Below are 17,200 nucleotides of genomic sequence, written 5' to 3'. Positions count from 1 at the left end.
AAACAAAAAACTCCAGAACAAAAACCCAACAAAAAAGCAGAAAGGGAAGACAAAAAAACAAAACAAAACAAAAAAAAACAAAAAAAAAAAAAAAAAAAAAAAACCACAAAAAACCCAACCAAAAAAACAAAACAAAACAAAACACCTCTCCCTCACCCAGCTGCAGGGCTGTACTTGAATTGTTTGAATTCATGTTTGTGATATTTTATATACACTGAAAGTTTGAAGGGTGTCTCAAATGTAGCTGAGCAGGTTCCCAGAAAGAAAATCTACAGAGGATGACAAACTTCATAGACAGCATCTTGAAGATACCACCTTTGAGTCCCTGAAGCACAAAACTGCCAGAGGATGGAGAACCCTCTGGTGAAACACTGTCACTCTTATTTATATTCTTCACTTCAACAACTCAAACTAGCTCTTGCAAAGATAAGCAGAATTGGGGAACTGGACTAGATGAACCTTTGATCTGATCCAGCAAAGGCCATTTTCTCACACAGCCCATTTGTGAATCACTTCATGCTTGCCGACCCTTTTTAAGAGGGAAGATGAAAATCAATCAGAAGACATCCATTGGGAATAACCCAATTACTGTCGTAAAATAATCATGTACAAAATAAAATAATCACCTTCATAGTTTCCTTTGACCATTCAGTATAAAATGAGTCAGTTCTGTACTTACTTGCACTATACCTGTGCACTGTATGTGCTTGCAAGCCTATTTTACTTCATCAAAGCACAACAGAAAGACCAAGTATTCACAATCTTCCTACAAATAACTGCTTCCTGAAGATGCTGGAGTTATTTACCACTATTTCCAAACATGCAAAGCCGTGTTGCAAGGAGTGGATACATTATTATTCTTTCTACTTGGTTCCTAGGGATTACAAAGTGATTTCCCTTTAGAAAACAGAATAAGTTTTTATGCTTTTACCTCACTTGCTAGCAAGGAATGCTCCTAGAGATCCTGCCTGTATACTATCTGTTTTCTACCTGCACAGCTGCCCCCAGGCAAGAGACACTACAATTTTTCCTACTGCACATGTGATTCAGCTGCTACAGGGAACAGTATTCAGGTTTCAGGAGATGATCAGAGAAAAAGTACACTTAAAGAAAGGTGGCACCTTAAAAAAAAAAAAAAAAAAATCCAGGGTGGAATTTTCCAGAACTGAAAGCAGAGAACCAAGTGTCTCTAACCAGCATTTGTTTTGCAGCTGTCCAGAGGTGTTCATTCATTTTCTGTGAACATAAGCAGCACAATATGAGCACTTCCTACTCATGCAGTTCAGAGCAGCCAAAGTACCAGGCAGCTACAAAAATCAAGAGAACGTGGAACAATAAACAAAAGATGGAGAAAACTGGGCTATTCACTAACACATCTTTAATGAAAGACTGACGAATCAAAACAGAAAAGAAATACCCATTCTCAGGAAAACCCATTTTTCCAAGAAATTCAATCTCCTTATATTTGACCAAGACTGTCAAAGAAGTGAGCCTGAGAAACATAATCCTAATTACCTCATAAGGGAAAAATTAATCCAGTCACATGGGCACATGTGAGAAATCCACAGAACATGAACATCACCTTGTCCCCAGCATGTGTTTTGTTCAGGCTGATTAAAACCCCTGAAAGCCACAAGCAAGCTGCCTGCTTTTTCAGGCATGAGGCAGCACATCGGGAGCCTCAGGTTCAAGTTCTCAGTTGCACACACACTTCCCACTACCCCATGAGGACCATGGGATTACTGAAAAAGCACTAAACCAACAGAAAGAGATGGACCCAGCAGCTTAGACTACTGCTTTGGACAGACAAAGGCAAGGGTGAATGCTGAAGGTGGGGATCCATGCCAATTTACACCAGCCAAGAAACTTCCTTATAAAACTAAAGCACTCAACTTCCAAATTGGATATGGTGCTCAAAATTACAAACACACATCTGCAAGCAAATGCTCCATCCATAACAGCTACTTTTATTCTGAAATGAGACGTTGATGTAAGTAAATATAAGAGGTTCCCTGCATAATCCTGACCCCAAAGTATTAATGAAAAGAAAGGGTAGGCAGAGAGGAATTTGGGTTCTCCGTCCAAACTGTGCTACTGTTTTTCTTCCTGAAAAAAGCAAGCTAACCCTGATAAGAAGTACTGAGGCTGTAATACATTTCATGTACTATCAATGAGGTAACAAAAAAAGAAAAATTAAAAACAGTGTTGTCATGCATATGCCAGCAAATGAACAGCAACAGTACAGACAGATCTGAAGAGGTCACCAGGACATAGCTGAGTCGCTGTAATGCTGGCTGTTGTATCAAGAAGGCAGAATTGACAAGTGTAAGTCACAATTTCACCATCTAACAACAAGACAGGGTAAAAAGGGTGAATGCCGACATGTGCCACAGCCATCTCTGATAAGGTATGCTATTTAGATGCCCAGGACATTCAGCTGCCCTGAAAACAGATCCCTTGTTTTTTTCAGTGAGGAGAAGGCAAGTATAGCTACAGCCCACAAAATTACTCTCTCCTGCATATTATTCTTTGGGAACACAGAAAAGACCTTTCCAGCTGGGTGCTGAATGCTGAAGTACAGCTGAGTCGACCCTCACAGGCAGGACAGGCAGCAGGCCATGTGCGCTGCCGGGGCTGCCTGACCGCCTGACACCGACCCATCTGTCAGCAGGAGAAACGGGCAGGCAGCCGCCTCTGAAAACTGCCAGCTGCAGGGCATCAGGCTCATAAGAGGAGCAGGCAATGCCAAAAAGTTACTCTTTAGCAGAAGTAGGAGAGACACAAAATGAAAATAAATCCCCTTTTTAAGTATCCACAGCTTGGTACATAACATGGCAGGCTCTGCAACACAGGAAGCTCCTTGATTCCTTTGAGGACAATCATGTCAGAAAGACCAGAGTAAAACTCTTTAACTTTCCTCTTCTCCTGCGAAGGCATGTACCTGCACATCTGATCCCTGAAACTGGCTGGTACAAGTTATCAAAAAGCACCATCTCAACTGAGTACAAATGCTTTTTCATAAGGGTAGAATGGACCCACTGTCACACCAAAACACCTTTTGGGGCAAGGGTTTGCTCAGAAAGTCTTGTGCACAAACACTGATAATTTCTGTCTCAGTCTTAGCAAAGCTTTCTGCACTACATGTGCAGAGCAGACTCCATCTCCATTTGATTCCATATGATGGGCCTTACAGCCAGTGGAGGTAACTCATAGCCTGAATCCCTGAATCCTATTCTTACTTTCTTTCCAGTGAAACTTTCCAGGAGTTATTCCAGCAAGTTATTTCAAATTTACATACAAAAATTATGTATTAGATCCTGACAGGAAGTAGGAAAAAGAAATCAGTGCAACTATATGTCAGAACCCAGGACATCCCTCTGGATGCCCTGGATGGCTCAAAGCCCTGGCAGGGGGGTCGGAGACCCTGGCATGCAGCCAAAGACCCCTGTGGCTTTGAGTTCAACCCATGGAGCAAATTACCAACTTTATATGAAGAATTACAAGTCACAAAAGTTTAAGTAGCATAACAGTAGTTGTCACAGGGTGAAAAGTGGAATTTTGAAGAATTTTACTATGGGGGTCTAGGGACAAGATGGACGGATAATGGCGTTGTCCTGTCCTTCTTCCTTCTTCCTAGCCTCCATCTTCTTGGTGATGGTGGCACTTTGGGATTGGTTTAGAATAGAAAGTCACTGTCTAACATAGGTGATAGGTATTGGAAAATAACTGCAAATATCAAATACGTAGTTTGTAGTATAAAAGACAACACCAGCCCCATGGGTGGGGAGCGTGCCTCAGACCGACTTGTAGAACAGACCTTGGCAGGCCAGACAGAAAATGTTTTAGATAAAAAATAATAAACAACCTTGAGAATGACAGCCGAAGACTTCTGATTTCTTCTCGGACAGCTGGGTTGGGGAAAAGAGACTTTTAACACACCTCGGGATCATCTCTCGACCAGAGAGAAAACCCCGAGAACTATATTCAGAGCTTGGCAAAGAACCAAACTTCAATAAAAAGCTGCCATCATTTGAGACTATCAGAACTATGAAGACAGAAAGCAGAAATGGGCAATGGAACATATGCATACCTCTGCAATTCGTCTCCCAAATCTGTTCCCTTTATGGTCAATGGAGCAAGAGCAATTCAGGGCAGGACACTGACTGAGATCCTCTGGTGTGCCCTCTGGGCTGGTTCTGCTACCCATGACAGTGGAGGCCCAGTGGCTGATGCAGCGGACAAGCAGCATGCCTGGCATCACTGGGAGGCTAACAACAAGAGAAACCCTGGCAGTGCTACAGCAGTAAACCTTCACCGAGAAACAGGTTTCTCCTACATAGTAAAAACCAATTTAAGCATTATGAGAAAGAATAACTCTGCCTGATAACTTGAAGCAACCTGGCAGCTGAAAAAAAAGGACTTGCAAGGGTCTTACGACTTTCCTGCCTCAAAGAAATGAGGGAAGAACTAAATCCATGCTGTTTCCTTGTTTCCTTTGGAGGGTTTTCTGAATTGGAGGATTCTCTTGAGGCCTGGATGATCATTTTTTATGGGTTTTTGGTTTTCTTTTTAAGAGTAAGGCAAAAGGTTCTCAGTCGTCACAAAACAGATACAATTGCAAAAATGCTTTTTCTGCATAGCACCTGCGGTTTTCCTGTTTAGCTTTTTGTTTTGTCTTTTTCTATTGAGAAATTTAGAAACTGGCAATTTCTGTGTTTGAATATCTCCCACTTCCTTCCTTCCGAATAAACATCCCTAGGGGCCAGCTGGAAACAGTAGCCAACACCACAAGGTAACAGGCAGCTAGTCAGGCAGGTACTGCCAACTCACAGATGGTCCTGCTAGTTGGTACCAAATTATATGCATTTTAGTGGCTTAAAGCAAAAAGATTCAATCTCACAGCTGTTGGGTTAGAAAACCTCCTCCCAAAGTCCTAGTAAAGATCTGCAAATGACTGAATGTCAGCCTGAAACATGCGCTGTACAGAAGGGAAGACCACACACAACAGCAGCAGTGCACAATATAAAAAGGAATACCATGGTGACAGCAATGTGCAGATCACTAACTTCAGAAAATCCAGGAGACTCAGTCACTGCTACCGGAGTGTGCTGCCTAGGGTAGTACAAGATGCTTGTTATTCATCACTTGTACTCACCTTGTGTCAAAAGCACAGCATGTGCTCACAGCCAGGGTTTTAAGGAGCTGTTCACAGTACCCCTGTAGCACCCTTTTCCCAGGTTACACTAGCCTTGAGAACTGAAGTAGTACCTGGCTATTCCAGCAAAGACATAGGGGTGGATTTTATTTGCTCACCTACTCTTTCTGATTCCAAAATATTTTTAATGTACTGTGAATTTCAACATATTGGTATTAATAAAATATACTGTAATATACTGTTTTTGAAGAGAATAATATAGCAGAACTTTTTTGTGAGGGATTTGGCAAAGTTTTTGTGGTTAGTACTTATGGTGCTGGACCTTTCATGCAAACATACTCACATTTTCTACAGCAAGTTTTTCCTGAGTGCAACACCAAGCATTTCAATGTAACAGCACAGCAGGGGAAAAAAAGGTAAGGAAGAGGAAGCCTCCTGATGTATTTCTCACGCAGTTACAAGGAACCAGTCATGCATGCTCTGAGAAGCAAGAAGCAGAAAGGCAGTCACAGGTGGCTGCCATCCTTCCAGCATCATCACCACCCTCCCTGCCCAAAACAGCATATGCAGCCCGCACACATCACAGAATAAGCCCTACTGTTGAAAGGGCTAAAGAAAGCCCAAGCCCCTGGGCACAGGTGACATCAGCCCCAAGCCTCCTCCCATGCCCAACCTGATGAGAACCTTTCCACACTCTCAGCTTTCTTTATTTCTCACCAAGTCAAGGAGAAAGCAAATGTCTCCACAGGTATTTGATTCTGAATAGCCTTTTAAGTGTCCATTGAATTGAATTTAGTATTATGGGAAGAAGTAAGGAAGACATCAAACATGTATATTTCACTCCCTAGTACAGAAACAAGTTAACTGGATATGCCAGCTTTTAGACATTCTGGCCATTAAAGCTGATGTGTAAACCTTGTGTATAGCCACAGGGAGAAATATACCTGCAGAGATAGGGTCTTTATTAAGCAAAGAGTTTACCAAGATACTCCTCTTCATGTTTTAATACAAAGACCAGAGCTAAATATTTAATGCCTGAAAGGTTAAAAGAAACCTGATATATAACTTCATACATACCAGACTTATCTCAAACTGCTAAATATGAATTGACATAGCTTATGACATCCTACATCTTACAATAGCATGCTGCTCAGCCACAGTAACTGCTGGGGTTCTAAATAAAGAGGCTGTAACTTTATCTCTTTGCAGCTTAAATTTTTATGTGCCTTGTTGAGTCATAAGCAGGGGGAAAAAGCCTTAAAGATGCTGTTATCATTATTAAAATACAGATGCTGCACATAAAATCACAAGAAAACCAATCAACCAGCCAACCAGGAACAACACCAAAACCAAACAAACTCTCCCCTCCCCTCCAAACAAAATACCCACACCCACAAAAAGATCAGCTTATACTTAAAAACACTTGAAGGCATGAAAAGTTGTGAATAAAGCTAATTTTCCACACTGCATAATATTCCAAATTAAATATTGCTATCTCTCTTCCCCTTTTCCAGACAGAGATACCATGATTTCCTCAATTTCACCAAGCTCATGCAAGTACAAAAACCATAATGAAAATTGCTTCTTCCACCATTCATGACCACATCTGACCATGGCATGTTCTGAGCCCAAGACAAGAATTTCATCTAAATGCTTCCAGATGTACTGTCACAATATTTTTCATTATAGTAAACACTTTATTCTTGAAACTGGATCGATTTGGTGTATCTCACTTGAGAGTCTTAGAGAAAACAACATATATTACATTGGGGTGCTCTGTCACGTATTTAAATAAAGCTCCTCAATCTTTGAAGTATTTCTTTCATGAAAGGAATGAATTGAGACACACACAATTTACAAATTAAATCATCTTAATTTCTACAGAAATAAAAGCAGCTGCACATGAAAAAGATTAAAAGAATATAAATGAAATAGGAATAGAATAGCTGAAGGCAAGGAAGGAACAGTACACACTACCTGAATGTCATAATGAAAATCAACAACAGAGAGCAACTATTTCTTGACTGCTGAATTATGAGATAGTGCATTTATCATTACATATCATTGTGGGAAGAAAAGTTATTAAACCATACGAAAAACCAGTTGAACAGCATTATGAAACCACATGTATTTGATATCATCTTCCAGAGTGAGATCTTCAAATGGTAATAAAAGTTAACCTTCCTTTCAGTAAGTATAACAACTGAAACAACATAGCTCTGGTCTTAACTTGTATACGTGTATACATGTACTTGCATCAAATTCACAAAAAGTTGGCAAGTGGCATTTGTTTGAAGCATCATTGACCATGAGTTTGCACATTTTGAGTATGCCATTTTTAAAGATAATCAGTCTGACAATGTTCAATCATGTATCTCCAGACCTTGCATTTCAGTGACATGCACACCTTTTCTTTTTTAAGCTGATATGAAATAAACCATCATAAGGTGTCAAAAGCTTAAATGTAATGCTTAATTTGAAGAGAAGAGAAGCTTACTTTCCATACTACAACACGGTTCCCTGTTTTATGAACTAACAGCTTTCTTCCCTTTTATTACACTACATATGCAGGTCATGCATCTTGCAACACCTCAGAGAGGATGGAACTACATTTAGCCTAATTCCACTTCAGCAAAATCAGCAATCCTCAGCCTTCCTTACAAACAAAGCTAAATCAGAAGTTGGGCTGAAAACAACATCGCATGGAAATACCAACATTTTCTATTACAAATCCACAGCTTTTAAGTGACAGCTTCTAATTTTGCTTCCACAGTTAATGTCCTTAATTTTGTTTTACTGTTCAGCAAGGTAAAGCTTAGAACATGAGAGTGTGCTGGACTGTTTCAAGAGAACCAATCTGAATCCAATTCACTTGTTTGGTTTATGTCTTATGTACAGAACAGGTTTACATGAAGGCAGGAAACAAATAATTCAATTCTTTTCCAAGTGTAATGCTAATTAATTTGAAGATATTTCATATGAACTTTTTTTCTCCCTAATTAAGGGCTTGAACATGCTGTACTTCAGTCTACGGCAAAATAAGTTCAACAGTCTGAATACCAACCATAAGAGGAAGAACTGCTTTGTCTGTCAATACAAATATCTATAATGTATGTGGGAAGTGCAAATAGCCAAAAAGAGAAACTATATGAAAACTATGAACAGCTCATGATGTGCTATCAATAGCACTGATCTCATTAACGTAGATACAACTGTTGTTACCAGTTTTTTTCAAAGGAGTCCATTATAAGCAGCTATAAACTGCTGAATTTTTGTACAGAATTGTTTTTAATCTCCAAGGAGATATGTTTAGACTGCAGTGGAAACCACTTACAAAAATTCCACTATCAATAATAATATGATACATTGAAAAAAAATCTGAAACTAGTCTAAATGGACTTCTGTTGGGCAGTGGGAAGCAAAGTATCATACTAATTTGCCTTCCTGGCTTTATGAGGAGATAGTTTCCTTTATAGTACCATTGAAGATGATTGAGAAAGTCTTGTTGTTTTTATTTTGTTTAGAAATAGGACTTGTTTTAAATCTCGCTATTCAGAGTCAAAAGTAGATTCAATCTTCCTTGCAGATTTTTACATATGGGAAAAAAAAAAGAAAAAATAAAAAAAGAGGAAAGTTGTTAGGAAAAGAAAAGTCAGAAAGAGGATATCTGAATTCAAATACATTTCACTCAATTTCTGCAGCACTTCCGAGTGTGGGTTGAGTCAGTTAAGCTTTCACATTTTAAAACAATGCTTCCCAAGACAAGAAAAGCATCCCCCTAGCATGCCCCACAGATGTCCCTTCAAATCTGGAACAAGGCCACCTGATGCAAGAATCTACCACTTCAATATGAAAATGCCACTGCTAATGGAGCCGTTACCTGCTCTAAAGCCTCTTGGTTCTTCTTGCTACAAAGTCTGTTTAAGTATCATAATTTAAAACAAATATGCAGGGCAAATCTTGGAAATGTACCCTTGTCTCAAACAGCTTCTGAGATCCTACAGGACTGGCCCAGAGCTTTCTCAGTGAGATAACAGAAGGCAAATCAGAGGTTATGGGGAAGTACTGTGGTTCATGCCCACAAAAGAGGCTGACCAAACACATGCACAAGGAGTACAACAGAAATCTAACATTTCAATTTAAAGAGGTGTACATTTTTAAAGCAAAACCACAAGCTATTTATATGGATAGATTTGTCACAAAGTAATCTGATCTGGGAACCAGGGGATTTTACTTAGAGCATCTGTGTTCCACATACTCAGGAAAGAAAATTTAAATAATCCTAAAAGCCAAAAAAGGTATTTTTATCACAGCTTTTGCAGCTATTTTACATTTCACTCAAAGAGAGCTGAACCAGATATCTCAAAACACATCTGGATGCAGGCCCCAGTAAGTACTGTGTGCACTGCCTTAACTAGAACTCAAATTATTCTATTAAAAAAAGCCTAGCCCTTAAAAAACTCCCCCTGAGTTCTGGCATTCCTTCTCAGGTTTTTTCAATTTCTGTGATGTCAGTTTACGTCTAATAAGTATGTTGTTTATTATCTTCATTTAAGTCAGGACTTTTACCAAGTTACAGCAAGAGTCATAGGAAGCGTATCACGATTGCAAATCCATAATGCATGCAAGATCCCTGTGTAGCACCATTAAATCCATTAATCACAGTCTTTTTGGTCCCAATTATGCTAAGAAGATATTCGATAAAGCAATTTCAACTCACCTCTCTCTCTCTCTCCTGTTACCATCAGTGCAAAGAAGGCAAAACCACAGCGCTTCCGACAAATTCTCAAGGCACCTCTTTTGTTCCCTTTAAATTAAATCCGAATTGGTTGCACGTTTTACTGAACTGCTAATGCTCTCCACATGTTCCCTCTCTCAGGCTGAAAATGTTTTCTATTAGGAATGCCTAGCACTGAACATAAAACTGTAAAATGTCCTTCAAACAATCCAAAGTTCCTCTCTTTCTTTGGAATGTATCGCTACTTGCCCAAATGAACAGCTCATTGTCCTACAATTAAGCTTCCTTTAGGAAAGCTTTTTAGTAAGACTCCTTTTCTTAGTGTTCAGAAACTCCCTTATCAAAAGAAAGCTGTTTATTTTAAAATCCATTAAGTTATTTGCATTTACAAAAAAGCACCAAGGTTTTAAAGTGTGAGCTAGAGGAACTTCACATTGTCCATGGCCATGAAAAACCTACTCCAGCACTCAGCAAATGCACAAATTCCAGAAAGATGAAATGGGGTAATGATATTTGTAGGGAGAAGCATCTCATGTGAGACAGTACCAAGAACATGGGTTGTAGGCTCAAGCTTAACTTTGCTCTCAGACAATGAAATGCAACATGGTTTCACATTTCCTTAACCATAACAGCACTGACTTTTCAACACTTCAGTGCTCTTACGAGGAAAAACCACGTTTTTTCCCCCCCTTTCAGTCCGTGTATCTCAACTTCTCTGCAACAAATGGCCAGATAAAGTTACAGACTCAACACAAGATTTCGTCTTTGTGAAAGCATAGTGGTTCCACTAGGGAGGAACTTGTCCCTACACATGCTTGAGGTGCAAGTCCTACTAGAAGGTTCAATAGATGCAGAAATAGTTGTAGAATCTAATCATATCTTCTCTAACACATGCAACAAGTCCACATAATGGATAACAGAAGGGAAAACTGTACATGGAAAAAAGGACTAGGTGCATAGCTCAGCTATTACAGGACAAATAAAAACAGCTGGCTTCTACTAGCCCCCTGGTTACAACCAGCTTACAGCTTCCCTCAGGTATCCCAGAACAATACAGGCTCAAGAAAATATTTATGGCTACATTTCATAAATGATATTAAGAGCAAGGGGATATCAAAAAGATAATCCCAAGAGCTCTGTGGAAAGGCTGAGTTATTGGTGCTAACACTGCTGGTTAACACAGATGCCCTGATAGTAGAGACTAGAAAGAGCTGCTCCGTAGCACGGCAGCACTGGTGTCCCAGAGTTGGGAATAATCCACTGTGGAGGGAACTCTGCATCTGCTCACATGCAAGAGCCAATAGAAGAGAATTATAAAATGGCTATAACAACTTATAACAAAGAAGTATTATACATTTTGCAAGACTCTTGCAATAATATGCTTGCACTCTGTTAGGGCCCTCACTGGATCAAGCTATGAAATGCAGTATATACAAATATATATGCAAATTATTTTTAATCTATTGGCGGATAAAATAAAATTTTGCACAAATACAGGAGAGAGATCTAACTATACAAAAACTGTAATTTTATAGAGAAAAAGCATTTAAATAACCAGCTGCAGGTCCTGGGTGTCTGTTTTGGTTGGTTTTGTTTGTTTATTTGGCTTGGGGTTTGGGGGGGATTTTTTAATAATAAACTGACACAAAAAGGTAATAAAATTTAAAATACTCCTTGCAATATTTGCTAACCTTCCAAACCACAGTACTCTAAGTAATCCCAGGTCAATACATTCACTCAGAATCACATCAACTTTTGTTATTTGCATTCTTCTTGTATTACATTGTATTAACAACTGAAGCTTATACCAAACTTTTTTTGGCAGAATCATTCTAAGTCATTGTCATGGATCCCTGTCCAAACATAATTCTCAGCATTGATTGCAACCCTCCTGATTTAACATCACAGGAATAAGCATTTTAGAAGAGGACATGGGGGCTCTCTTGGGCTAAATAAAGCATCCAGATATATGAGAGCAAATGGTGCCTTTTCTCTCAGAGATCACACCAGATTATGAGAAAAAAGCCATGAAGCAATGAACAAACAAATGAAGCAGGAGCTGGCCAACCAAGGACCGAATGGTTAAACCGAGTCCTTCTGCGGGAAAAGTGGAGCTGGTAAAGATCTTTAAAACTTCACTGTCATAATGTTGCTCTGACTACAGCCTTCCATTTAGTTTCAGGGCACTAAAACTTTTGACATTGTTGGTGTTCATTCCCTATAGTTACATTCCCATTTACATTAGACTTTATCAAGGCTTCAGCTGAGCCCTGTAATTGTTAAATATATACAAACTAAAATAACGTTAAGACACAACTAAATACAAAGTCATATGGCTGCCAAAAATACTAAAAGTACTTTTCCCACAAGGGTAGTAACTCATAATAAATGTGATTTGAATAAAAGGTCAAATTTGAAAGTTTGTGGGAAGAAAAGCCTACAGTCAACACTATCTGATTTAAGGAGCACTCAGAGTAGGCCAATCATGTTCTAGGCTGCATCAAAAGTGTGGCCAGAAGGGTGAGTGAGGGGCTTCTGCCCCTCTATTCTGCCCTTTTGAGACCTCAACTGGAGCTCTGCATCCAGCTCTGGGGTCCCCAGCACAGGAAGAACATGGACCTGGTAGAAGAGGTCTGAAGGGCACAAAGATGCTCCAGCCCTCTGGTCACCTGTCCTGTGAAGGCTGAGAGAACTGGGACTCTTCAGCCTGGAGAAGACAAGTCTTCAAGGAGACCCTATAGCAGCCTTGCAGTAATAAAAGGAGTATTTTAAAAAAGAAGAGTGCCTTTATATATGGATAGGACAAAAGGCAATAGTTTTTAACTGAGGGCAGATTTAAATTAGAAGTTAGGAAGAAATTCTTTACTGTGAGAGTGGTGAGAGATGGAAACAGGATGCCCAGAGAAACTGCAGATGCCCCATCACTGGAAGTGTTGGAGGCCAGCTTGGATGAGGCCCTGAGCAAGCTGTTCTAGTGGGTGGCATCACTGCCCATGGCAGGGGGTTAGAACTAATTGACTTTTAGTCATTAGGTTAAAAATGAATGGTTTTTAGATTCCTTCCAATCCTCTCTATTCTTTGATTCTATGATTCCTCCACTAAAGTCTTTGGACATCAACAAGTACAAAAATACATCTATAATTTTCAATTAGTTATGTTCTCTGAACAGAACTGGTTTCAGCAATGTTCCTTTGATTTAAAGAAACATTCTAAATATTGAAGTTTGTATTAAAACCACTTAAAATATTAGCTATTAATTAATCCTGATAATTTAATCAGGATTAAGCCAAAATGGGAGAATAGAATAATATTTAAAAGAAAATTTATTCCTTTATGCTGAAAGTTCTTAGTATGCACATAAGAAAAGAACTCAAATTGAGAGCTGAAAAAAAAAAAAAAAAGAGAAGAGAAAGTAGTAATGCATTAAATTAAGGTAGTTAAGAGGGACTTGTATTTAACAGGGTAGAAAATACCACAACTTCTACACTCAAGTTAAGTATTATACCTTCCCTGCTCCGCTTGAAACCAAAAACCCTACCCCACTTGACATGAGACTTGCTAATTCTTCCTGGGTCTCAAAAATATCAGTAGTTGTAGATGTAGTCAATGCATGCTCTGACACTGAAGCCCAATGAATTCTCCAGAGATTTGAAGTCACTAACGATGGAAAACTTTATCTGGACATCTGAACATAAACACTTCTGTTATTTCCCACAATTTAAAAGTACAGTAAGTTAAGAAGAAGGAAAAAAATATTGATCCAGCTTCAAAATGGGAGAGTTTATTTCTTTACGCAGGAGAGCTATTTCTTTACACCTATCAGCACTTAAGAACAAAGTAAAACTCTGAATACAAAGATGACAGGAGGCTCTGCAGAAAGGTCACAACATAACAAACCACACCTTCTCAGAAAGTAGCCCTAGCTACCTGTTGGGGACTTTGCAGAATCAGTAACATGGCTAACCACAATGCTTTCCATGGCGACTGTGAAGACTGAAAGAAAACACCCAAAGCATGACAGTTTTACTCCACGTAACACCATCTCAGATTCCTCTATCTCCTGGCTTCTACTCCAAATACCTAACATATCTTTTAACATCTAAACCTAATGCTTGCATTTCAAAAGAGACATTAACATGCAGCTGATGTGCACATACACACCCACCAGCAGTACCCACTGTGCCAGGGAAATAACCCTCTTATTCCATGACAGGTTTGACTGCCAGGCACAGCTCTGCAAACACCTCCAGTAGTATGAAAAAGAAAATATTCCCCAACTCTTTCAAATTATCTTATTAAAAAAAAAAAAAAAAAAAAGACAAAACTTGATATGAAAAGAAGTGAAAAAGAAAATAAGAGAAAAGAAACTACATTACATCCAGCTAGGGGCTGAAACAAATTTTACCCCAAAAATCTAAACTACAGCAGGGGGGATGGAAATTAGAACCAGAACTTGCATTTGGCTTTTCTGACTATAATGAACCAAGCCAAAAGCCCATATCCAAACACACCTCTTCTCTAAGAGTTTGAAATCTGGACTCAAGTTTTGCAGCCTGGCTTCCTCTGTACTCACTGCTGAATGCATCACTGCCGCCAGAGAGCAACAGCACCTGACAAGGGACTACACTTTCATACAGGAACAATTAAGATACTTGCACAGTAATATGGCTAATTGCCCACAGTAAGCTTCAATGAAAACAGATAACAACAATGCAACCACACGTCGACACTCAGAACCTTATGTGCTCCAATTCCTCGATGGCTGCACTCTGGAGAAAAAAAAAATTACATGAAAATTCTTTTTATAAAACCTCAATCCGGGAAACTTATCAAATCTTGTCTTGCTGTACTGGTCTGTTTTGCCAAATATACTTCCAGACTTAACAAGAACAATCTTCTCCAAGCTGTTCTTAATTTCACTCACATTTATAAAATCAGTTTAGGTTTTGCATCATCTCTGTTCCTTCTCTAACACTTAACACGTATGCTTGCTCTACTTTTCTTCCTCAAGTTAATGGTAGTAGAGGAGAAACTGTTCCTGCACAAGGCAGCCTAGACATTGTTCTGAATGAGAGGTATTTGTGGAATTCTGTAGGTTGCTTATACTCAGTTCAAATTCTCAGAAATGCCACTTCACAACATATCCTGGGGGCAGGGGAAAACGTTTAGCTGTATTTAAAGCCTGAATCCTCCAAAAGTTACTGTAGAAATGACACAAAACTTTGAAATCCTTGTCTTCCTTTTAAGGAAGATACCTATATTTCAAGGCTTTATCTATGGTATCTTAAAGCAAGACCAATAAGTTAAACATATTACACTGCTGAATCTACTACAGAGAACCTGAAAACAACTGTGGCACAGACATACAGGATTTTTTATTTTTTGTTTTAAACCAGCCACACATAGAATCTGTCATACTGCCACCAGGACATGAGCATTAGCTTTGCCACTGACACTCAAACATTCTGCTCTGTAGAAGTTTGGAGAACATATTAATGCCATCCCAGACCATCAGATTCCTTTCATGCAACCTCAAAGCTCTTTTGACACATGCATTATAGCTTTCATTACACTTTTCCTTGTGATAGCTTTGTTTTAACCAGGGTTTTTAAGACACTGACACTGTGATAATGACAAATATGCAACCACGTTCTGCAAGATGTGAAGTAATAAACTTTATATGCTATTAAAATATAGCAGTTAGCTGTCAGCCAACAATTCTTTAGATCCCATTCCTAAGCTAGAACACAGTCTTTTTTCAGGTGCACAAGGCTGTGACAAGACAGATAATTGAAGATTCTTCAAAGAACCACCCAACCATCTGACTTCACTGTCAAATGCTATACTTCCCTGTGATATTTAACATGCTTTAAAGGCAGTGTAGCTAATACAACCTAATTTCAGCATGCAACAAACAAAATAATAAAATCAGTTTATTGGCCATTACTGTCAATTTGGAACACAGACAAGTCTTATTCATTCTCCCCAGATTTGCTTCCTGGAAATTGATTCTGTTTATTTGTTCTCTTTCAGACATGTGGAACTTAACTTACCAATGCAGGCATGGACTCTCACTGACAGCTGGGTCCTCAGAATTATGCTGTGCTTCTTGCCTCTCCTAAAAAGAGAAGAAAAGTATATAAAGGTATAGTGAGGAAGAAGAGGAACTGGAAATAAACAAGTCAAGTTGAGCCTAGGAAAAAAAGGGTGGGAGGGAAGGGAAAACATTAGAAATTTTGTCTTTGTTTCTCATAATCCACTTCCATTTTAATTTGCAATAAATTAATTTTCCTCATCAAGACTGTTTTCTCTATGATAGCAATGGTTAAGTGATCTCTCAATCTTTATCTCAAACAACAAGCTTTTTTTATCCTATTTCCCCTCCCTTTTCTGAGGACAGGGAGCAAGAGAGTGGCTGGATAGGCATCTGGACACTTGCCAAGGACAGCACACCACAATGAAAACTGTATTAGAGAAGTTATGACTGCACATTTTACTTTTCACAGAAATACTTTAATGCTAGGTAAAAGAAAATCCAAGGTTAAACAAGAGGTTGTTGACACTTTCACAGCTCTGCCTGCTTATGTAGCCTAATGGGTCTTTAAAGCACAAATGTAGCTGGTTTTCATGCAAAGAGACAAAAATGAGGTCCTTCCTCACTCTAACTCTCAGTTCCATACTGGGCTCAAATGGAATGACTATTTTAATTAGCTGCTAAATACCTCATTTGGGTTTCAGCCAAATTACTTTTAGTTGCATTTCTTCAACCTGGACAAGAGCACAGTTCTTGATTTCTAGTGCTACACCTGCAAACCAGCATGAGGGCACCAACAACACCTTGTCTCTGCACCCAAACCTGCTCACCTGTCGGAAGGTGGGAGGGTAAGAAAAGCCAAATGTCTTTTACACCTGTACAGCAATGTATTCTCCCATTTTTTTCTGAAACTAAAAGGGCAGTTCCTGAACAAGTGGCTCTAGGTGGCCTAGAGGAACTCCAGAGGTCCCTTCCTATTCAGCCATTCAGTGATTCAGTGAATTTATTGTGGGAAAACACTCATGAGGGCACACTGTTTTTAGAACACAATCAGATGCACCTTAATTTGTGTCATGCGAACCATAGACCCACTTCAACATACAAGTTAGAGCACAAACCCGCACAACCTTTCTCAGTTACATATTTTGCAACTGCTGAGAGGATTCAGGCCCAAATCCTTTACAAAGACACCCAGCAGAATCTTATGCTGGCTGTAACTTAAAACAGTTTTCTAGTAACAACAGAAGTTCTTTCCCACCTTATTGTTTTTCTG

At 39.2% G+C, this 17,200-nt stretch overlaps 1 protein-coding gene across 7 annotated transcripts in view; it reads right to left on the bottom strand.

Moving 5' to 3' along the window:
• Positions 1-17,200, bottom strand: part of FHOD3 (formin homology 2 domain containing 3) — a 375,703-nt gene that overhangs the window by 303,595 nt on the left and 54,908 nt on the right. For all 7 annotated transcript variants that reach the window (XM_041408064.1, XM_041408058.1, XM_041408059.1 and 4 more), the window contains exon 3: positions 15,947-16,011. In XM_041408064.1, coding sequence (XP_041263998.1) covers positions 15,947-16,011 — 65 coding nt within the window. The remainder of the gene's footprint in view (positions 1-15,946; positions 16,012-17,200) is intronic.

Source organism: Onychostruthus taczanowskii, unplaced genomic scaffold (genome assembly GCF_017590055.1).
Source record: "Onychostruthus taczanowskii isolate IOZ18803 unplaced genomic scaffold, ASM1759005v1 scaffold29, whole genome shotgun sequence".
Taxonomy (NCBI): Eukaryota; Metazoa; Chordata; class Aves; order Passeriformes; family Passeridae; genus Onychostruthus; species Onychostruthus taczanowskii.
The sequence above is the reverse complement of the archived record's forward strand: the minus strand, read 5'-3'. Positions and strand labels throughout refer to the sequence as shown.